Source organism: Xiphophorus couchianus, chromosome 9 (genome assembly GCF_001444195.1).
Source record: "Xiphophorus couchianus chromosome 9, X_couchianus-1.0, whole genome shotgun sequence".
Lineage (NCBI taxonomy): Eukaryota > Metazoa > Chordata > Actinopteri > Cyprinodontiformes > Poeciliidae > Xiphophorus > Xiphophorus couchianus.
Window position 1 is genome coordinate 18698601 of NC_040236.1, and position 22768 is coordinate 18721368.

At 42.0% G+C, this 22768-nt stretch overlaps 2 protein-coding genes across 4 annotated transcripts; one reads left to right on the forward strand and one right to left on the reverse strand.

Moving 5' to 3' along the window:
• Window positions 1-1649: 1649 nt before the first annotated feature.
• LOC114151337 (E3 ubiquitin-protein ligase RNF170) lies at window positions 1650-6190 on the forward strand (the record flags this gene model as incomplete). The annotated part of the gene is made up of 6 exons (XM_028028485.1): window positions 1650-1798; window positions 2310-2418; window positions 2722-2830; window positions 4311-4384; window positions 4473-4583; window positions 5456-6190. Coding segments are annotated over 6 exons (900 nt in total), but the record flags the coding sequence as incomplete, so codon positions are not given.
• A 195-nt stretch (window positions 6191-6385) lies between these two features.
• Window positions 6386-22253, reverse strand: pfas (phosphoribosylformylglycinamidine synthase). Of its 3 annotated transcripts, XM_028028481.1 has the most exons (28): window positions 22060-22253; window positions 20270-20394; window positions 20053-20188; window positions 18575-18680; window positions 18292-18490; window positions 17305-17410; window positions 17082-17222; window positions 16865-16989; window positions 16648-16776; window positions 14984-15121; window positions 14332-14460; window positions 14150-14223; window positions 13912-14068; window positions 13771-13832; window positions 12585-12746; window positions 12238-12474; window positions 11906-12136; window positions 11582-11762; window positions 10413-10496; window positions 10113-10268; window positions 9719-9838; window positions 8662-8807; window positions 8378-8585; window positions 7825-7916; window positions 7626-7740; window positions 7394-7543; window positions 6947-7087; window positions 6435-6745 (listed from the first exon to the last, which is right to left on the reverse strand). In XM_028028481.1, the coding sequence occupies exons 2-28, from the start codon at window positions 20388-20390 to the stop codon at window positions 6435-6437; spliced, it is 3957 nt and encodes a 1318-aa protein (XP_027884282.1). In that variant the 5' UTR covers window positions 20391-20394; window positions 22060-22253. The 3 variants fall into 3 exon arrangements, with proteins under 3 accessions (XP_027884283.1, XP_027884284.1, XP_027884282.1); XM_028028482.1 differs by lacking the exon at window positions 22060-22253 and having other exon boundaries at window positions 6386-6745; window positions 20270-20390; XM_028028483.1 differs by lacking the exons at window positions 18575-18680; window positions 20053-20188; window positions 20270-20394; window positions 22060-22253 and adding an exon at window positions 18141-18154 and having other exon boundaries at window positions 6386-6745; window positions 18292-18383.
• Between the last annotated feature and the right edge of the window lie 515 nt (window positions 22254-22768).

Here is a 22768-nt window from a genome sequence, read left to right on the forward strand (position 1 = left end):
AGCGACAGTAGTAAAGACCCTACCCTTCCTGACTGTGATTTTCACCAAATAAAATTTTCTTTCATAGGTTAATCATGCATACAAAGTTTTTTTTCTAGACTTTGCTTGATTTGATAAATTATGTTGTATCATAAATCAGGCAAAATTTAGAGACAACTGCAAAAGCTGGTGTTCGTTTGAATAAAATTTGCATTTTCTTTTGGTTTTATTTTAAATTTTTAAACTCTTTACATCTCAGATAATGTAAAGATAAGTGTCCTCCTGATAGTTAAGATGATAAATATGCCTCCCCCCACACCTTTTCAAACACTACTTAAAAACCTTGAGAATTTATTTACAGAAAATGACAAATGGTCAAAATGTAAAAAAATATATATATTGCTTTTAGACCAGATGGATTGGTACGGACAATCCATCCATTGGGAATGGCTCCTATCTCCTGTACTCTGGGCAAGAGGCAGGGTACACCATGGACAGATTATTGCCAGTCCATCACAGACATACTGAGGATAAACATCCATTCAGACACACACACACACACGCACGCCCACGCGCGCTCCCACATACACACACAATCTAACCATTATGATTTTGGACTGTCAGAGGAAGCAAAAGTAGCTCTACCGTAAAATGACAATAAACCGATTGAATTTGATAGAAAAAAAAAGTGCAACAGGTTCTTTGAAAGAGGTTGTAGTTTTGAATCCAGAAGTGACAAAACAATAAACGCACTAAAAACAACCAGTCTGCTGATGCATTCACAGACCAGAAATGTGGGAGTTTTACTTGAGGAATAAAATGCCACATTTGCGTCACTTGCTTGCTGTATCTTCATCAAGCCTGTGGATGGGGGCTTCCTGCATTCTGCAGTGGCAACATGGAAACAGCCTTCCTTACAAGGTTCATGGAGACCTTGCATTCAGAAGATGTCAAAGCCTTTAAATAGAGGCTAAACAATGACTTCCTCAACATGGGACTCTAAATTTTACTTCAATTCCAAAATTCAAAACGATCTGTCCAGTTTTAAGTCCTCTGATCAGTGTAAGGTTTTTCTGAGTACAAGTTTCTGAATACAAGCTAAAGGTAGATTTAAAGAATCTGAAGCAAATGCCTCAACTTTCTCTTAACCTGTTTTTTCTTACTTCCTGTAAATTAAAATTGGACCTCGAGTCCAATCTGGACAGGCGTTTTAATGCTTTTAACTTTTAAAAGCCTGCATGGGTCTGTTTGCAACTTAAGATCATTTCGATGTCGTTGGTTTAAATTCTTTGGTAAATAGCATAATTTCTGGTGCCTGCTTCATGGATTTCATAACCAGGAGTTCGTTGTGAGTGAAATATTGTGTGGAGAAGGTTTGCCAGAGCAAACGAAAAGTAAATGATTGGCTAATTCAGATCCTACCCACCAAACAAAGCGTGGGAGGAATCTTGTCTGACTGATCATATGATCCAGATTGTCCATCGGTGACCAGAGTAAAAGGGACACAGGTTCATTACTTGCATAAATCATAAACACTAATAACCACAGTCCAATTTAAACTAAATTAAACGCCTCCTTTGCTGTAGCTCCTCTAAAGTCTCATTGATCCGACCCCAGCAGCGCTACCTTTAAACCAAAGGACCCCGTCTGATATTGTAGGGTGCAGTTAATCATTGACGAGCAGCTGGGATTTATTATCTGCTGCAGTGCTGTCAGGCAGCACTTCACTTCCCGCTAGGAAACAGAGATTGTACCTTTCCCTTCTAAACACGTCTGCTTTTGCGAGAACCGCGACCTTGCTGCACACATCTCAGTCCAGGTACGTTGCACTTCCTCATGTTTTCTTGAACAAAGACTCATAACTGCTCTTCCCAAAATGACTGAATTAATTCGTATGTGTAGAAATGTAAAGTTATGGGATTTATTTCGGACATTTTTAGTGTTTTTTTCTGATCTGTTTATTATTTAATGTCTATCTTGTTCATGGTAGATGCACTTCATACTTGTGATGCTTAAAACTGTCAAATGAAAGGTGTAAAAATACATTTTGGGTACCAATGTTAGCAGTTTAATTTTATTAATTAATAAAAATTAAATATTATTTATTAATGTTAATTTTACATGTATTAATGCAACTTTTAAATACTGTAGGTAAACTGTCAGACTGCAGAGCATCAATATGTGTGACCCACAATCAGAGAGGATTCTAGCTTAATCACTCTTATCAAGATCAAGTCAGTAGTGAGGTGTCAATCTCTCACCACTGGCAGCTATATGAGCTCATGTTTATGACACATTTATGTCACGTCATGTCATGTCACATATTGCAGACTGCTCCATCTGCAGCCTGAAGATCTAGTGGGTCAGGATCACCTGGCGTCATCCACAGCTTCGACCTGCACAAGCGAGAGGCTAACAATGTGCGCAAGCTGCCATAAGGTGAGTGTCACGGTTACACACAGCCACAGCTGCGAGTTCTTCAGTACGTGATTATCATCATGTCATCCATTGTCCGACCTTATAATGATCACAACTTTTATTAGGGGTTGTAATCGGCGTCAGGGAGTAGTTGCCAAACAAAGCCTGTAACAATCTGGCAGCTCCTCATATGTGCTTATGCAAGACGAAATCCATTGCACTAGTTCAAAGGATTTTCTGATAATCTTCTATATGCTTTTATACATTTGGGTTTTTTGTGTGTGTGTGTTTGTTTGTAATTTTCTTACGTGTGTCTCTCTTCAGGAATCAACGCAGTCTCGTCCATCCATGAGCTCAAGAGACTCCCACTGCCCAGTGTGCCTGCAGACGGCCACATTCCCAGTCCAGACCAACTGCGGCCATTTATTCTGTGGTACGAGATCACAAAAAACACACAATGTGACCCATCTCTACCACTCAGGTTGCTAAATGTTTTCTCATATTATAACTTCAAACTTCAATGTATTTTATTGGAATTTTAAGTGACAGACAAACACAAAGTTGTGCATAACTGAAAGTGTGTGTGTGGGTGGGGGGTTATGGTTTGGAAATAAAAATCTGCATAAGATAAAACCAAAATTAAATATTCTTTATGCACATGCAAATCTTCATATATGGTTGGAAGCAAGCGCTGCACATCGTCCTGAAAATATAATGGTGGCTGTGATGCTGTAGGGATACAGACCAATTTGTGAAGTTGTTGTTCTGGAGCTGAGGTTCATTTTCCAGAAGGACAATGTCTCTGAAGCCAAAATGATTTAATCAAAAATATATTCATGAGTTAGAATGACCTATTCAAAGTCACTCTGACCTATGTTGCAAGTAATAATGGGCAAAATTTAGTCTCTAGATGCTGAAATGTGGAAGAAATGCAGGTCAAAGTACCAGAAGATTGCTCTACAAAGTATTTCTTTTAAATTAAGTTTTTTTTTTCTTTCCACTTCATAGTTATGTGCTACTTTCTGATAGTCTATCACATAAATTTCCCAATGAAATGCATTAAAGTTTGATGTTGTAAAGGTAAAGCAGTTCATGTGTGAATACTTGAGCTAAGCACAGTATATCGTTGGTCAACAAGTGATTCAGAATCAGTGTACAGCAGCTGTAGGGGCCCTGATTGTGCCTTATTGATGCTCAGAAGTTCACAGAGCTTATCTTCACTTGAAAAACAAAGTGAGGAAAAATATTCTTCACTTGGTGAAGAATATTTCTTCAAGTGAAGAAAAAAATATTCTGGAAAAATATTTTTCATAAATAGGACTTAATGAAAGTCCTATTTATTCTTCTGCAGTAAATAGGATCTCTGAGTGAACTTCAACCAGAGAGCTTTAAAACTTCAGCCAGGCTCTACTTTATCAACGTTTCTTGTGTCCTACTGGGGAAGAAATCCTTTGGCTTCTACATTTGGAAATCTTTGCCTCTGGATAGTGATAGCATTTATGACATAAACCCACTCCTGTTTAACCTTGACACTATCTGATTACAAAACACATGCTCTCCCCCACGTTCACTGTTAACGCCCATATCTCAATTACAACCGCTCTGCCTAGAGCAGAGGTGCCCAAAGTCGGTCCTCGAGGGCCGGCATCCTGCATGTTTTAGTTTTCTCCCTGGTTTAACGCACCTGGATCCAATGACGGCTCGCTAGAAGGCCTAAGAAGAACACTGACATGCTGAAAAGGTTGTTACTACCACCAGGGAGAGAACTAAAAGGTGCAGGATGCCGGCCCTCGAGATCCCACTTTGGGTACCCCTGGCCTAGACTCTTTACAGATATTAAAAAAACTGAAATCTTGCTTAATCAACTGACGTTTTGAGGCAAATGTGTTAAAACGCTGTGTTTGTTTCTGCAGCCAACTGTCTGCTCACCTACTGGAGACATGGCTCCTGGTTGGACGCAGTCAGCTGTCCTCTCTGCAGACAGAAGGTAGGCTGACATAACAGATTTACTGTTAATCACGGATCGCGTGGTGAGCGTCACACCTGTAATAAAAAGCGGCCTGTCACTCTTTCAGGTCAGCGTGCTGTGCAACCTGTTTAAGGAGAGCCGATCAGATCAACAGTCCAAGAAAGTTCTCGGGGAAATCACGGACTACAACAAACGCTATTCTGGAGCCCCGCGAAGGGTCAGTGATTGCACAAAGACACAGCGCTGAATGCAATATCAGACGAGATGGAGACGAAAATTACAAAATTTCATTATATTTGAGTACAATGGGCATGGTAATGGGAGCACCTCTTATGCAACCTCAAGGTTTTATTTCATTCTAAAAAAAAAAATAAAGGCAGACGAAAGATGACCTCGTTAACACTTGACAATGGCAGAGGCAGAAGGTAATTGATTTCCCAGAAGGCTCTGCTTCACGTACCGCTGTTAGGAAATAGAAACGGGCTTCTTGGAGGATGGAAGCATGGCAGATTAGTGAGACACTAAATACAAGCAGATAAACCTGCAGTCCCTTTGAAAAAGTATTTTTTAGAAAAGCACCCCCACAGTGTGATGATGTCATAACTACGTGGAGACGATGCATTCAGGACCAGAATGAAGTTGCCCCCCTCCCAAACAAAATTGGTATTAACTGATAGTGCTATGTTTGTACTGGTTTGTGCTGCTAAAATTTTTCTAGCTCATTTTTTTTTTGATTTTGTGAATGTGGGGACCTTTGATGAGCTCTGGAAACGTTCATTAATATCTTTAAAATGAGAGCGGCAAATGAAAATTTTTGCCGCACACACGTTCAACACCATTTTTGTTTGATTTGAAGAAGGTGGAGGGATAACTTCACTCAGCTTGATTTCCCTGTATTTAGCTCCATCCATTTTTCTAAGATTTTACATCTGTGCAAAAAAATATATATATATTTTGATCTCATCTGATCAGAACAGACCACATGGACCAGGTTAAACTTTAGATTTGCTCTTATGCCTTTTTGTTTCCTGTGCAAAACCCTCTGGCATGTCTTCCGGTCTGACTTGACCTTTGTTGTGTCCCCTCCAGGTGACGGACTACCTCTGCGACACGCCTCTTCTTCTGCAGCTACTAGCTCGTAACTGCCTTGGCACCATGGGAGGTCTCGTCTGGCTCTTCCTCTTCAGGGTGGCCCTGTGCTGCGTGGGGACTGTGGTGTCCATCTCCTCCTCTCCCTCTGTCGACTCTGCGCCGTCGTCGACCCCCCTGGAAACGGACCCCTCTCTCTGCGGACTGCTGGGGGTCCTGGACGACCTGGTGGTGGTCATTCTGCTGCTCCTTTGCGTCATTAACGTCAACCAGCAAATTGCACCAGACGGGGGACGACACTCTCCGAACAGGACGACCTCACAGGGAGTCATGGGGAGTTCGTTGTAGTTTTATGCTGCTCGACCGTAAGACGTTTGAAATGGACTTTTATTGGATTTCTGCTCTCTGCCTCGTTGGATGAGCAGATGAGAGAATATTGACAAGAGTTGGATGCCATTGATCCCCTCAGACTGTGGACTCCAGGCCTGTTTGTCGAGTGTTTACAGAGCTTTTGTAAATGCAGTGTGGCGGTTCGGCTGTCGTTCCTGAGCTGACAAGCATCAATTAGTTGCTGCAATATTGGTAAAGACTTTTTAAATCTCATCCTTTAAAGTTTAACCTGTAAATGTAGCAGGTTGCAGACAGCCATCATGCCCGTACTGTGATGTTTTCCCTGTATATATGTGACATTGTATGAAACTGTTTTTATGGTTAAAATAAAGATTATTTATTGTACTGTAACGTTCATCTTTATTTACGTCCCAGAAAACGTTTTTTTTTTTTAACAAATTTATTATGAAGATTACTTTTAAATGTTTCAAGGACATAATTAACATAATTAGTGTAAGATGGTTCAATATGTAAACATTTGAGTTCTTAACCGTCTCTGACAACAAAAACTGTGCAATAAAAACACAGAGACGTGTAGCAGAAAGTGAAAAGTTGAATCCTGTAATAGTTGACCAGTACTAGAATCACATTAATCTGAGTTGCTGCACCAGGCGGCTGCGTTCCTGAACATGCGCAGCCAGGGCGAGGGTGAGAGCGCAGGCCTGAGGTCCCTGGGGGCCCAGGGCCACTGCCAGCCGAGGGTGCAGCGCTCCGGGTGGGGCATCATGGCCAGGTGCCTTCCGTCTTTGGAGCACAGGCCTGCAATACCCTGAGGGGAGCCGTTAGGGTTCAGAGGGTACTCCTCTGTGGGGGAGCCCTGGTCGTCAAGGTAACGGACAGGGGCGAGACCAGAAGAGGTGATCAGGTCTTGGGCCCGTGGGCTGCAGAATCGCATTAGACCTGCAGGGTGGAGCGGATAAACATCAAACATGGCTGCTGACTCTGCTCTCTGAAGCGACTGAGGCAAATGAATCACTGCTTCCCCCCCCAGACTTAACCTAACAGTGAGAAGAGCTGTTCAGGAAGTAAATATGTAAAATCCTGACTTTTATTTTAACTGCTGTACGAACCCAAAGGATCTGATGTGGTCCAGAGTTTTACCTTCTCCGTGAGCGACCCAGACTCCTAGCGCAGAGCCCTCCATGCCTCTCAGCCAGATGGATGGCGACTTCTGGATCCCAACGCTGACAAAACGCGACTCAAACCGCCCGGACCGATTGTGGGTCAGCACCACTTCAGAGTCTAACCAAAAATAATATATTTTGACAAAAACAAAATGGGAGAAAGAAGTAAAGTAATAAGATTTCTAAGCAGGCTAATCGGCATGCAAGTTATTGATTAATGAGAATCTAAAGATGGTTGATCTTATCAGTCAACTAACAATTAACTGATAAGCGGCTATTTTCTCAAAAACCTAAGAGCTGAAACAATCGCTAGTCTTAGCCCTAAAATAGTCTGAAGACATTTCTGAGCTCCTACATTTGGATCCAAGACAGTGTAAATATTCTTTGTTAATTAATGTTATGTAGTGTTCTGATCTGATCTCACCTGCTCCTTCCTCTCCCCCTCCCACCCAGCCCAGCAGGGCGAGCAGCTGGCAGCCATTGCACACTCCCAGACTCAAGGTGTCTTCCCTCCGCTGGAAACGCTCAAATTCTGCTTTAGCTTTGGGGTTGTAGGCCACAGTGGCAGCCCAGCCTGAAGAAAAGAAAGAAATTGTGACGAGAAGGAACCCTGCACCTTAAGGCATCCTGTCATGAAGCAGTGCTTCATGGTTCACCTTTAGCTGATCCCAGGACGTCTGCGTAGCTGAATCCTCCGACAAACACGACCGCCTTGAAAGGTTTGAGTGTTAAGGATCCGGAGCAGAGGTCCTGCATGGTGACATCCCAAACCTGCACAGCCAGGGTTACATTTAAACCAGGAGGTGAACACTCATGCACATGCTCAGCTCTGATTGAGAGGTGTTTGTTATTGACCTCAAAGCCCGCCATGAACAGAGACACGGACATCTCTCTGTCTCCGTTGCTGCCCTCCTCTCTGATCACAGCGACACGCGGCAAACCAGCAGCTGAAGGGAGAAAAGCAGAAATTACTGACTCAGTAAAGTTAATTTTGGGATTAATTTACCATAAAATATAAAAACTTACAAACATATCCTTTTACCCCTTCAACTTTTCAATATTTTCTAAAGTTAGGAGCACTAATTTTAATGTGGTTTTGAGGGATATAGAATAATAAATCAATACAAAACATTTGATTTTTATTTGTAAAAAGCTGTGAAATAAGACTTGGTAAGACTTTGTGTTTTTGCAGTACAGGGTTTTTTCTTCCATACGACCGTTATGGACTATATTCTGTTGGTCTATCAAAGAAAATCTAAAAAAGAAAAAAGAAAAAAAAAAGAAAACATTGCAATTTATGATCGCAACATGACACAATGTCAAAAGTTAGACAAATGTAAATATTTTGCAAGAGAATATTTCACAACACCAATACAATCTTATATATATAATATAATATTGATCTTACCGAGCTGTCGTATGCTGGGAATTTCGGAGGGGTCAAAGGTCAGATTAAAGTAAGGTTGCGTCCTCTTGGAAAGCCCTTCCTCCTCCTGCTTCACACATTGCTCGTCGGCTTGGAGGCGCTCCAGTTGGAAGCTTGTTGCCTCCCAAACGGCCCTGAGGTCGGGCAGCGACTCGGACAGAACCTCCTGTCCGTCCACCCGGACCCTGACCTGGGAGCCGACGGGGGGAAGAGAATCAATCAGCGTGAAAAGAAGAGGGTCTCGGCATGGACTGCAGATGTCTCACCGTAGCTTCTGGTCCGAAGCCGCAGGTTCTGCCGATGCGATGGCACCGCAGGCCTCCATCCCTGTATCTCTGACAAACGGCTTCTAGATCGGTCTGAGAAACCTCCAGAACCAAACCCAGCTCCTCGCTGAACAGCAGCTCCGTCACTGCACAGGAAACAGGGAACGCCACAGTTTACGAAATAAAGGAGAGGAAGGAGAGTGAATACTGTGAGCAGGCTGGAGCAGAAATCCCTACACAGGGTCTCTGCAGGTTTAATCAAAATTTAGGGCCTGTGGTTAATGTATTTAAGGCAAACATATTTAAAGGTCTTAATTTTAAATACTTTTTAAAAAATCTGCAATATAGGTTGTATTTTAAAAATAATTGAATGGATACAACTTAATGAAAAAGCTGCTGAAGTAGTTTAAATCTAAGCAGAAATATTATATAAAATATCTGTTTTAAACCTCAAATTTGCTCAAGTCTGAACAAAAATAAAAACCTCAAAATTGAACCTGATATTGAAATGAATTAATTTTAATAAAACTCAATAATTCCCTTAAAAAGTAGTTTAGGAATTATAATATTTGAGTAGTTAAAAGTTATACAAACACAGACATGTAGATTTTAGTTTCTTTGCATCCGAAATGTTGCAGCATCCGAAAGGAAAAAGCAAGAATCATATTTGTACTTCTTATAAAACCTGATCTGATTTTCTTACATTAGTATCTGTGAGGAAGTCGGTGGCATTTAATTCAAGTTTTTAAAACTAATACCTCTAATGCCTGTGTAAACATTGAGAGATTTCTCACTGTTTTGATGGATGCATTGTTGATCTGCTTAGAATCCATAAGGAAATTCTGGATTTCAGCTGAACAGCAAAGCAGAAGCAGCAACACTTTGCCTCCAAATAGCAAATGGTGTTAAAATAATTTAGACGCTTATCGATTCGTTTCTATGGATCCTGTTGTAAGATTGTAAGCAGATGAATGCCTGTGAAAGGTCACAGCAGCATAAGGACCTGAAGAGGCTGAATGTTTTATGACAGAGAACCAGAACAAATCCATTCATTCACCTCCGGATCCGTCTGAAGGGAGCTCAACGTCAAACCCACGGTTCCCAGCGAAAGCCATCTCCAGCAGGCAGGAAATGAGGCCTCCATCGCTGATGTCATGTCCTGCGCTGAGCAGACGATCTGAGCAGAGGGGGAAAAAAAACTTCAGCTTTGTAATAATAAAACAAAACTGATACTCTGGCTTCTACAAATCACTGATGGAAATCAATGGCAGCTTTTTATATGGTGAAATAAACAACCAAACCAGCAGGGGGCAGTTTGGTCAAGGTACGGTTATAGCTAATGAAGGAAGAGCTCGGGTTGGGAAAAAAAACCTTAGGCAGACTTAACCAAAGCAAACACTTGCATGTGCTCATCTGGGTATTTGAAAGTTTGAATGTGTTGGCAGACTGACCCTCTATGAGCTTCTGGGTGGTGGTGAAGCAGGCGATCAGGAATTCAGGCCGGTCCAGGTCAGGACAAACGTCCCCCAGCTGGCTGTAGCACTGAGCTAGGGCAGAGCCGCCGAGACGGTGGTGGCCTGGACTGACTGGGACCCACAACAACACGCCTATGAGGTAAAAAAAAAAAACAACAAAAAAAACCCCACTGTGACGGTGTGGAAAAAGTGGCTTTTGGTCAATTCAGGTCAAAATCCTGCTTTCAACCAATCAGAGTGATGGATTCGTCCTTTCTTTCTGTCGGCATATCGCACCTTTTCCATCTGGATCCTCGAGATCCGGCGTCACTGTGGCTGTGATGTCGGGGCAAACGGCATATGCAGAAATAACCAGAGCGCCTGGAACAGATTAAATCCCGTTGAATTCAGAAACTCATATATTATGAGTACACAGACAAAAACACAGAATGAAACATGCACACAACAGAGACAGGACTGTACAGGCATTTTCCTGGCTGTTTTTTTTGGGACACATTTAATTCTGGCCATGAGGCTGAGCAGACGCAGTGTTATTAGTTCATGACGGAACAAAATATTGTTCAGCAGCACATGATTTCAAGTGATATATTGATTTCAGGTTATATTTCATTTACTTTAAAGGGTAGAAGGGCTGACTGCTTAAAAATAGAATAGACTGTCCAAGGTTGACTGCTATGGATGACTCAAAGAGGAAATAAAAAAAACTTGCACATATATACAAAAGGACGGTTGATACAAAGAAAAATCTGACTTTTAGCATCTGAAACAGAAACACCTTTCAGATAGCAGTGAATGAGCCAAGGATTTCTCAGGAAGTCGGCCAATGTAATACTAATGATTTTTTTAAAAAGTTCTAGCTTCACTGGCTGACTTTACATTGATAATGAAACATATTCCTGTGTTTTAAGTGAAATAAATGTGCTGGTGGAACTAGTACTTTTTCATCAGTAAAGAAATTACTGACTTAAAACAAGCACCTATATCTTGCTGAAGAGTTACTTGGAAGATAGTGCACTTGATGTAAGACAAAATTAAGATATTTGCTATAAAACCTAGACAAAAATACTGTGTAAAGACACACCGATTTTGTGTCTTTTACAGAGTTTATTTTCATCTGGGTGCACAATATTGCACTGGACTGTTGAATTCATTTGCTACTCCTCACTCTTAAAACATGAGTTTTATATTTACTTTTGGAAAATAAGAGATCAAAAACCAGACTGCTACAGAGATTTTATTTGTGTGCGAAGCTTTAGGTTCAATCTTTTTCTTCTTGTGATCCTGTCCTTATAAAATCTGTAAGAAAATTCTCGTTGCCAATTCTGTGGTGCATAAATAATGGTGAATAACGTAAAGGAGGACTGCTGCTCAAAAGTTCGTACAGTGCGACTGCCATGTGCTTCCATAAACCAGATGAGGATCTTCTTGCACTGAAGTGAGAGTACCTGGCGCTTTGACCGTCTCTGTCCCCACTCTGGCCGCCATGCTCAGAGAGTCCTTGCCCCCATCGATGGCCACTCCCAGCTGACCCATGACCTCACACATAGCCTTGCAGGCCTCCCACAGACACGCCCCCTCACCGGGCAGCTTGGCGGCCCACATCCAGTTCCCACTGCACTTCACATCCTGAAATGTGACACAGAAACTTGAAATATCTCAGAAACCAAGCAGGAAGTGACCGACAAAGTCGTCGTATCAGTTGGGATTCAAAGGGGTTTGCGATTTCTTTCAGCTCGACAACATCTTTGCTGGTATTTTGGTGATCTCACCTTCAGAGCCGTGACTCTGGCAAACAGCAGGTTGGTGAGAGCCTCTCCGACAGCCATCCGGGCCCCCGCTGCTGGACAAACCAGGCCTTTGACCGGCTGCTCCCCGATGGCCGTGGCCGCCCCCTGCAGGCCGAACGGCGACATAGCCACGACCGCAACGTCAGCCAGAGGGGTGTGAAGGGGGCCGACGCACTGTTGCTGGGCAACCAGTCCAGTCACAGAGCGATCCACCTAAAGGAGGGAGGTAGCAAAGTGGGGATAGAGTCACAAAATGCTGGAACAAAAAAAAACCCAACAACAACAAAAACTATTTTGGCAAAAATGACCACCACCTTATTGGTCAGGTAGCGTTTAGACGCCACAGCAGGCAAACGTAAAACCCGCTGCAGAGCGTCTCTGACCGTCAGCTCAGCAGGAAGACTCAGGGGCAGAAGGGTGGGGGCCAGACGCTCCATCTGAAACTCTTTCTGCGGCATTTTGCCCAGAACCCACTTCAGCTGCAGGTCAACAGGATGGCGGACCCCGTCTGCCCGATCACCGTCGCTTCCCTCGTCATTCACCAGCACGATCTGTGTATATAAATAACACACACACATTAAGATAAACAAACTGGTGCCATCCCGGTACAATTTTCCGCTAAGTTTTAACGCCGCAGTGGACAAAAATTTATGAAGCATGCCTTTCCGTCTCCTGTGATGAGTCCCACAAAGTCAACAGGACACTTTTCCCGCTGACAAACTCTCTCCAGGTACGACTTGTCTGACGGGCGCAGCAGTAGAGCATTGCTCTCCTGATACTCGGCCCCCCACAGCTCCAAAACACTCAGCGTGGGGTCGCCTTTCTGCACACACACACAGAAAAATAGAGGGACTGATGCGTTTAAACCAAGATAAAACTAATTACACTTAAAGAGAAAAGTTGCAAAGGATAACCTTTTCCCTGCATCTTGTGACTGTATCGCATCGTGTACAGCACTGTGATGTGGTTTTGTGTTGAGAATGAACAGCGCCAGACTACAATAAATAAATAACTTAAGAAAATAATTTCATTTTTAAAACTGAAAAATGAAATCATTACATTTAATTGAGGCTCATGAAAATAATTTTATATTTATGCCGTTTATATTTTATATTTCATTACACATTTTATTAATTTATTCATTAATTATTTAGAATTTGGCACTCTTCACTCTCCATAGTTATGATAATTTTGATATTTCTTATTGAGATTCAAGAAATATAATGTAGAAAGATTTTTTAAACTTTTTTTCTGGTCTTCCTGTCACTATCAATCCTTTATAGTACTTACACATTAGTAGCAGAGGCCCAACAGCTTACACTGTCTTTAGCACCTTACAATAGCAATTAGCACAGCTAGCCTTACTGTGTATTCCTTGAGAATGTCGATACTTTCTTTAACTCTGACATTTCTGAAAGGCTCATTAAATCCAGAATGTTTCAGGACAGAGTTGTTAAAAACTCAGTTGAATGAAAGTAAGCAAATCGTATTCCACTGAGCCTTCCTGTTATCTACTTAAAGTCTTGATCTTTCCTGCAGGCTAGATAAACCACAAAATGTTAGCACTGAAAAGGCTTCATTTCTTTCCTTCCTCTAGTTTTATTTCAAGCATCTCACTGATATTGAAAATGGCTACCTCTAGGCGTTCCTTCAGTAACGGCATGTACACTAAAGAGGTTTGTTGTCACCACGACCTGCCAGAGCTTTGGCACTGCGTGTTCACCGACCCACCTTGTGAGTTTCCGACCGGACGGACCTGAAGGCCAGTTTCCGGCCAATTTCTTGGAGCAAAATAACTGCATTGATGTGCAAACCTGAGCAAACGTTGAGACGTTTGTGTGAATTACCTTGAATTTACCGCAGTAGATCACAGCCCCCGCTGGCTCGCTGAGCTCCTTCAGAACATTACCTTAAGACGAGAACATGCGTCAGCGCTCGGCCTCCCATTCCTAAGTTTAAAATGCTTTCAAACTCCACGAAGCTCGTACCATTTCCTCCTGCACCCTGATCGTGGATGCTGCAGATGGGGTTGCCGTTGCTTCTTTCCAGGCATGCCCTGAGAGCGCGGTTCATCTTCTGCTCCATCTCAGCGTCTCCTCTCTGGACCGCTCCCAGGTCCCTCTCGCTGCAGTTGTCTCCTTGCACCTGCAGTAGGAATATAGTTTCCTTGTTGCAAAACTCATTAGCGTCACGGAAGCACGCTGCCAGCCTTTCTGGGGTTCACACTTGAACAGAAGAGGCCGCTCCTCCTCCCACGCCGATCCGATACACCGGCCCGCCGATCTTCACCACCTCCATCCCTGATTGCAAACAGCCGTAGAGGAGACGAAATGACTCACTGATCGATGCGCGTGTAAATATAGCTGCAGAATTGATTACTTGAGTTCACGCAGACAGTCAAACATTACCAGCTTCTGCCTCTTCTTTCTTCACGTAGCCGTCCTCGATCGACCCAAGACCACCGCTGAACATGATGGGCTTAATCCATTCCCGCCGCTCTCCGTTAGCCAACCGCATGCCAAAGGAACGGGCAAAACCTAGAAGAAGATAATAGTAACCAAACATGTTACTGAAATGTAAGTTCATTAAGTATCTCCTGAAATGTTTATATGGCAAGCCCCAACATCCTCAGTACCAACATTAAATATTATTGCCGATAACAGTGCAAGATATTGATTAATGAAGTAATCTAAAGTTGACAGATCTTATTGATCAACTAACAATTGATAAGCAGCCGTTTAAAAGAAAAAAAACACACAGTTTTCTCTAGAATCAAGAGAGTCAGCCATCTTTCAAAACAAATTTTTCATGACATGCTAAATCAAAAAAAAAATAGTGCCTTCTGCTGGACGGAGGCCAAACTACGACACCGAAAGAGGGTCCGAGCGGACGTTATTAGTTAATTGATTGGAGTTATTTTTACTCTAATAAGTAGAACCTTTAAAAAGTAAATGTAATTTTTAACAATGGTGGTTATACTAAACATGTTAGTTTTACACTGTTTATAACCTGAGTTGTGTGAATTAACTCGAACTTAAAGAACAAACCGTCTTCTCTCACCTGAGAGGACAGGTTCTCCAAACTTGTTGCCGTAGTCTGAAGCTCCGTCGCTGGCTTCGATGGCAACCTGCAGTGGAGGGGCAAAGCTGGATGGATACTCCCAGCCCTCACCTTCCTGCTCCCAAGGGAGACTATACCCTGCAGGTGAGGACAGAGAGTATAGTAATGAAACTGAAATGATTTTCTGAATTATTTTAAGACTAGTCTTCCTAAATTACTATAATTTACTATTGTTCCTATATATGCCCTATAAAATGCTCTCGCAGGTGGGAACACCAGCAAATCTAGCACAACATCAGACCACACAAAACATACAGAATTTATTCAGAGACTGAACAAATATATTCAGTCTCTTAAGTCAATATTTTCTTCTTTTCTCTACTCCTCATCTGTGCTTCTACGACTTTATGACTTTTAGCATTTTGGTCATCATTAGTATCCAGTGTGAAAATCTGCTGCTGCGAGACAGTGTCCACCTGGCTAAATATTACATTAGCATAAGAAATTCAACTTCATAACATGTATTAGCCAACAATTATTGCACTCCAAACAATTCTTTGCGATATGAATATTGTACACAGTGGTATTATAATGATGATATACTCGCGATATATTGTGCATCCCTAACGTATGTCTAGTTTGGAAAGCTTGACTGGAGAACTTTTCCTCTCCAGGATGAATATTTCACCCTGACTTAGGTTTGTAAACCTGCTAGGCCATTATTCTGACATTTAGGAAAGATAAATTATTTAGGTAATTCTAACTAAACTAAAACAAGAGCAAGTCTGGTCTAATTTAACTCCAGATAGTGAGACTAAAAAAGTTGAGTGTTTTTAGTCGGTGTGTGTAAACGTCCGGTTTAAACTCTATGCTTTAGAAATGATTTACATCCCTTATTGACTAACTTCAGTCTCTCATTGGCCTTTGTTCTGGAATTAAGGGAGAATCTCAGAAAAATAAGATAAAACCTAAGTATTCGCTTATTTCAGCAATTCAAGTCAAAAAGTTTAACTTACATTCACTTATTGCACATAGGATATTAAAATTTGACTATTTCTGAGAATATTAATGGTTATAGTTTCCAGCGAATGAAAATACAAAATTAAATTTCTCAAAAAACTAACTGCGACCACCAACTAAAAGTATGACCATATACAGCGGCTCTTGATGTTGGAGTCCACGCCTTGTGAATCGCTCAGTACCACACTTTTTCCTTCCACTCAACTTCCTCTTAGTTTATCTGTCAGAGATAACGTTTTCTGACTTATCCTCCTTGTGCAGAATGTCAATAACTATCTGCTGGTCAAGTAACAAGTCAACAATCCTCCTCATGATTGTCCAGGACATTACATTACAATAAACATCTTTTCTTTTAAATCAAAATTCTTTTTAAATCAAGAATAAGATATAATTATCAATATTAATTACAAAATAATCATGTACTATATCACTGACTGTAAGGAATCTATAAATGTTTCACTTAATGAATTATTGAAATAAACGTTTTGATGATATTCTAATATATTGAAATCCATCTGTACTTTATGAAAGTTTTTTTTTCCTTTAAGGCTTTTAAAATGCTCAAAAAAATAAAGTTCACAATAAAGAAAAGTTTATTTCCTGCCATCATTAGAGCAGCTGATTCCTACGGCGTAATGAGCTACCTGGGATGTGCAGGTTTCCGAAGCAATATCCCGCAGTCCCAGCGACGACGTGCCCCCCTCGTCCGGCGCTCTGGACATCTCTGATGCGACCTCCGGTCCCCGTGGTGGCGCCGCTGAACGGCGCAACACCTGCAAGATTCAGAGTTCACTAAGCATCGTTATTTTGGATAAGAGCCACACCGGTACTTGTGACTGGATTGGAGAAGTGGGCGCCGACCGGTTGGGAAGTTGTGCGTCTCGGCAGTGAAGATAACGTGTCTCAACGAGCGCCGCGTCTCGTACGGGCTTGCTTCCGAGGGGTCTGCTGGGTAAATGCACCGCAGCTCCCCGCCTCTGATGCCACTGAACAGAGAAATGAAATGTTTCACAGAGCGGGCGGGGCTGGGACCACGAGCCCACGAGCCCACGAACCCACGAGCGTCTCCCAACGCCACCTGCTGTTGTCGCAGAACTTGATGACGTTGTTCTGGTTGCTGTGCCGCTGGGTGTCCATGATGAGGCTGAAGAGGGTCGCCTGCTGCTCCTGCCCGTCGATCACCATCCGCCCGCGGAAGAACCAGTGGCGGCTGTGCTCGCTGGGACGCAGAGGGACACACACAGGAACCGAGTCAAAAACAAAAACAAGGAAGACGCTCGGGGGGGATTCCTCCACCCCACCTGTTGGACTGAGCCAGGTCAAAACACTCCACGCTGGTGGGATTCCTGTTGATCCTCTGGAACATGGATGTGTAGTAGTCCAGGTCCCAGGAGTCAAAGGCCAGACCTGCAGCACGCACACAGACAGCAGCGTAAACACCAAGGCAAACACAGGCAGCATAAACCGATTTAGACAGAGAAAAGAGATAAACAGCACACACACCGACACACACCGACACTGCTCCAAGGGAAAAGAAACCCAACACAGTCTGGCTCTGATGCATCTGATGACTGGTAATCTGATCAAATGATCCTAGCAATATAAACCATGTTTTCCGCCACAGCAAAGCAAAATAAAATTACCAAATGGGCTTGACAAGATTTACGCCTTTTAATCCCATGAATGTGACCGAATATAATACAGCTGTCATAATTCATTGCAAAAACACATTCATGTGCAAAATGAAGGTGGACAAAATTTAGAGAACATGGAGCCGCATCACAATGCCCTCCTCAGTGGTGGCCTATCACTTCAAACCTCACTAAAATACACAAAGTTTATGTCTGTATTGTGACAAAATGTTTAAACGTTTAAGAGAAGTGAATGCGTTTCGCAGAATGTTTTAGTTTTACCACAAAATCTTCAGCTTTGCTCCCAAGTCACACCACATCAAGCATGTTCAGACCGAACACTACAGTCTGCTTAGTGTTTCACTACGATCGTAAGGCACACAGAAACAAGACACGTGCACACGCCAGATAATCAGCAGCGGCTTCATCATCTTGTGACTTAAACTAAGTGGGAATGTCATGCATCATGTGACGTTATGGCCTCCTTCAGCGCACAGAGTACTTACGGACAACTGCAAGACTGGAAAGAGGGCATGAAGAAAGAGATGAAAGAGAGAGAGTAGGAGAGAGAGAGATCACACCAGGTTATAAACACCAGAGACTCGGTGTGTGTGTGTGTAGAGGTAAAAGCAGAGCAGCATTTCCAAAAAGCCTCACCCAGCTCGCGGTTCGCCATCTCCAAGGCGGCGCGGCCCTTCCCCAGGATGTCCACCTCAAACACCGGCTGCGGCGTGGTTTCCACGGCGAAGGAGGTGATGGGATGTTGATAGACGCACTCTGTCATGCTGTCATGGAGACACCCGATCAGCTCCTTTATGTCTGCGCCGAGCTCGCTCGTACTCCGTCCGTTCTCGGCCTGGTGAGGAGATGGACGGGTCAACTCAGATAAATAAATAGGAACAAAATCGAATCGTGACCTTCCCATGTCATCGTCGGCGACCTTGATCAGAAACCTGCAGGACTGCTCCACTCGCGTGACGTTGGCGAGGCCGGCGCTCTGGCAGATGGACACGGCGTTTGTTGACCAGGCGGTAGAGAAGTTCAGCCTAAAAACACACAGACAAAAATGCTGATGCACAACTCAGAATGATGCCCATGTTCTAGGGATGCAAATATATGAAAATATGGGCCGCATTACTAAGGGTGTTATGGTCAATAACCGATAATGACCAATATTTGACATTTCAATATTAGTACTAAGAAGCACAAATGCCACCATGAAAATAATCATTGCTTGTTAATATCAGCCCAGTTTTACTTATTCGACCAAAACCGATACATAATAAAAGAATAATAAGTAAAAGATAAACATCGGACAATCTTGATGTTAATGTTCTTAGAAATTCTGGTTGAATTCAAAGCTAAAATATTTAGGAAAGAACCTGCAGCACTTTAAAAAAAAATCTTTTATGTGTTAACACTTACAAAACATATAATCTGTGAAAAATTCAGAAGTTCAGACCTATTAGCCGACCCATATTGGCCAGGAAAACACCTGATTGGTCCATTTCCACTTTAAACATTTTGACAAATTTTCATTTCAGTCCTCTAAAGCACACCACATTAGAATATAGTTAATACAAATTGAGGTTCAAAGTGTCAGGCATGTCCAACCTCAGTGGCCTATATTCTAAGATAAGATAAGATAAATCTTTATTGTCATTGTCACAAGGACAACGAAATTCAAAGGGTGCCATCAGTCGGTACACATGCCCAAAAACAAAAAATAACTGTCTCACAATTCACACACAACGCAAGAATCAACAAACAACTGGCAAAAAAAAAAAAAAAAAAAAGAACAGCCACATTCTCACATACATCATTTATGATGATTAATATTATTATATTCTGATGAATATTTATTAATAGGAACGGATGAATATTCATGTTGGTCTTGTTAACCTCCCAGCCTCATTACATGAATGAACGAATACCTTTTCACCAGTTCACCAAGGTTCCAGTTATAAAAATTATGCTGGCTTTGCTAATTAGCACCCCAGGTAGAGAGAAGGCCCTAAGATAAATTTAGCTTTTGTTGCATCTGACAGTGGAAAAATTAGACAACATACATATCTGAGCAAATTCAGTGGAGAATCAGTGATTATGTGGACTCGTTTCTCTTCCAAAAAATAGTGAGGACCTCGTTAAGATGCATAAGCGCTTTGAAAACTGGACATGGACCTTTACTGGGTCACTTCACAGAATAATGGTCTTTAATATACGGCCAAATCAACTTTCCTTCATGGCTACTTCACTCAGACGTAGAAACCAGGCCTCTGGAGGATGTAGACCAGTTATGCAAAGAGGAATAGTTAAGGAGACCCCTCTCTTTTTGTGCCACCCTTAAGGACGCTGTATACTGTTATACTAAAGCTAATCAAATGCCAGACTCCAGTGTGCAGAAATCATAAGCAGCACCTCGGTCCGATCTCCACTAGTTTGTCCCCGCGTCCCTCTGTGAGCCTTGGTTGGTCAGACAGCGGCTCTGCCTGCAGAGGAGGACGAAACAACCAGAGGAGAACCTCCTTCTGCTCCGCATCCAGACGCTCGCAGCCTGCAGCGGAGATCAGGAAGAGCATTTAGGACGTGGTGGAAGGCTGCCGTTTCTAGAGCGAGTTCATCGGCGCGATCTCACCTGTCAGTTCCACATTGTAGCACAGCTCGGTCGTGATGGACAGGTGAGGGAAGAGCTTCGCTGCTCTCTGCAAGGCTCGTCCAATCAGAGCTTCACTGCTGTAGAACCTCAGGACGGCCATTTTTCTGAGGAGGAGAAAGAAATCCAGTTTACAAGGCTCACTCCTGATAAACATTCCACTTTTGAAGCAAGTTTAGAAAAAGAAATCTGAAAAAAACCCACCTAGTTTATGTTTAGATTATTTTCTGCATGTTCCAAAAATGCTGAAAACTCAATGTTCAAGTTAGCGTCTTGTATCATTCCTGCTCTACGAGACATTTATGCTCAATACAGATTCTTTAAAGTTCAACTAGCGATCGCTTTTAATTTTACTTTATTTGTAAAAACGCAAAATAAAAAAACCCAAATGTCAATTCTTTGCTTGGTCACCAAACCAGACTTGGTCGATCTAAGATTATCTGTGACAAATCAAGCTTCAAATTCAATTCAAATTTAATTCAAAAATACTTTATTAATCCCAAAGGGAAAGTAAATGTTGCTGTGACTCATGTAAATTGAAAATTCTTCAGAGTTAATGTAGCTGATAACTGATGTACTAAACTAAACATCTGAATAATCCACAATTTTATTCAGATTTTTTTTACCCCGAAATTCATGAACTCATGAAATTCTGGAAACCGAAACATATTTTTATTCAAAGCTTTTTTTTTGTCAGTAGTTACCCAAACTATTGGGTAAACTATTATAATAGTTTGGGTATTCACGTCACTTCTTATATAGTTTTAATCAAATCATATTTCAAATGAAGCTGTGGCGTGTTAAATCATTAAAGAGACGTCACAATCATGTATACAAAAATGTGAAAAGTCCACTTTTCAAATTAAATTTATGTACTTTCCACAATGCATTTTAAACCTTACATTAGAGACTGATAAACTACTTCAAAACAAGTTAGACAATAAATAAAGCACAGATCATTTCTGAATAAGAAATCTACTTTCTTTAAATATGAATTTTAAGCTAAACTTTGAAGTGAAACTGATAAATCGCAAAGTTTGCCTCCTCAACTCAAGACCAGCTCAGCAGCACAGTTAAAGACAACATGGTGATGAGGAGAACTCTGGTTTCTACAGATAAAATGTTGACAAAAGGCGACCCCTGATACTGAACCTCAATAATCTGGCAGTCCTGAGCTCAGATCAGGACTGCCCTCTGTTCTGCTTTAGGTGCTTTGACTGATTTACTCAAATTCATTCTTTAGCAAGACAACAACAAAAAATTGATATATAAACCACTACATTCAGTGAAAAGAACAAGATGTTTGCGATGGTTTATGATTAACCGCCAGCATTGAGTGAAGGCAAAAAAACCCCAGAACTGAGTCAGATTTTCTAGCTTTGAATAAGATTTTTTTTTTTTTTTATCTGCAGCATCAGTTTGTTTCTAAAATGTCTTCTTCTCTCGTGCACATCATCATGTGTATTTTGATTCCTTTAGTTGCTTTTAGAGGAAAACGTCTTTAACAAGAGATTTACTCTTTCACTTCAGTTCTTCCTCTCTCAGTCATGATTCAAAAACTGGGAGCACAAATCAGGAGCTTTATGCAGAAAATTGCAGTCTGTATCCCACACACACGCCATATTTTCACGGTAACTACAAATTTAGCAATTAGCAACAGAACAAGAGTGACTGCAAGAAGATGAGGAGTAACACCACTAACATATCCAAAGGGGAGGGGGAGTTACTGATTGAAAGCTATGGATCACAGAGTTAGCAGGAAGCTAACTTACGTGCAGCAGCTTCACTAGTTTAGGATGAAAAGCTGAGACAGTCACCGCAGATCTGGACAAGACTCGCCTTCCTGAACGAAAGCTTGGAAGTTGTCTGTTTACGGGTCGGCAACGCAGGATGGCAGGGGGCAGGGTGGACGGAGATCAGCACTCACATGTGCGCCGCTCTGACCGCATCACGCATGCGCAGCTGGGGATTGTCGAGGGAGAACATCCTGGAATGTCAGACAGTTTGGGAAGACCTTGAATGCATCACCTCTCCGTATCTACTGTTTATAAAAACAGAAGAGCTTCACACCAACAAGCCCAGGTTCTGTCGAATTAAACTTACATTTTTCCATATTGCTCAAAAAACTTATAACGTCACTTCTCTCACAGTTTTAAACCTTCATAACAAATCAATACAGTTTCCTGCTATTTTGTTAATTTGTTTAACTCTAACCCTCCTATAAAACAAGCTTCAACACGCCTCGGGTGACGTCACATAAGGCAACTGCTCATTGTGCTTAGACTACAGCTATTTGTGCTTGCCATATTTTTTCACTCTCTATTTGCGTCATGTCTTTTTTTCTTCTTCTTCTTCTTTTCCTTTTTTATGGCGGTTGGCAAACAACTTTTAGATGTGCATTACCGCCATCTACTGGAATGGAGTGTGGATCGGGACGCTAACTATATACACCCCCCTCAAAACAAAACAAAACAATAAAAT

Coding starts and splice junctions, on each gene's coding strand:
- pfas (XM_028028482.1), bottom strand. CDS start 20,390: ATGGCCGTCCTGAGGTTCTACAGCAGTGAAGCTCTGATTGGACGAGCC. Junction 16,990..17,081: donor AAGTTCTGCGACAACAGCAG/GTGGCGTTGGGA, acceptor TTCTCTGTTCAG/TGGCATCAGAGGCGGGGAGC. Junction 9,839..10,112: donor CACCCAGAAGCTCATAGAGG/GTCAGTCTGCCA, acceptor CCCTCTGCTCAG/ATCGTCTGCTCAGCGCAGGA.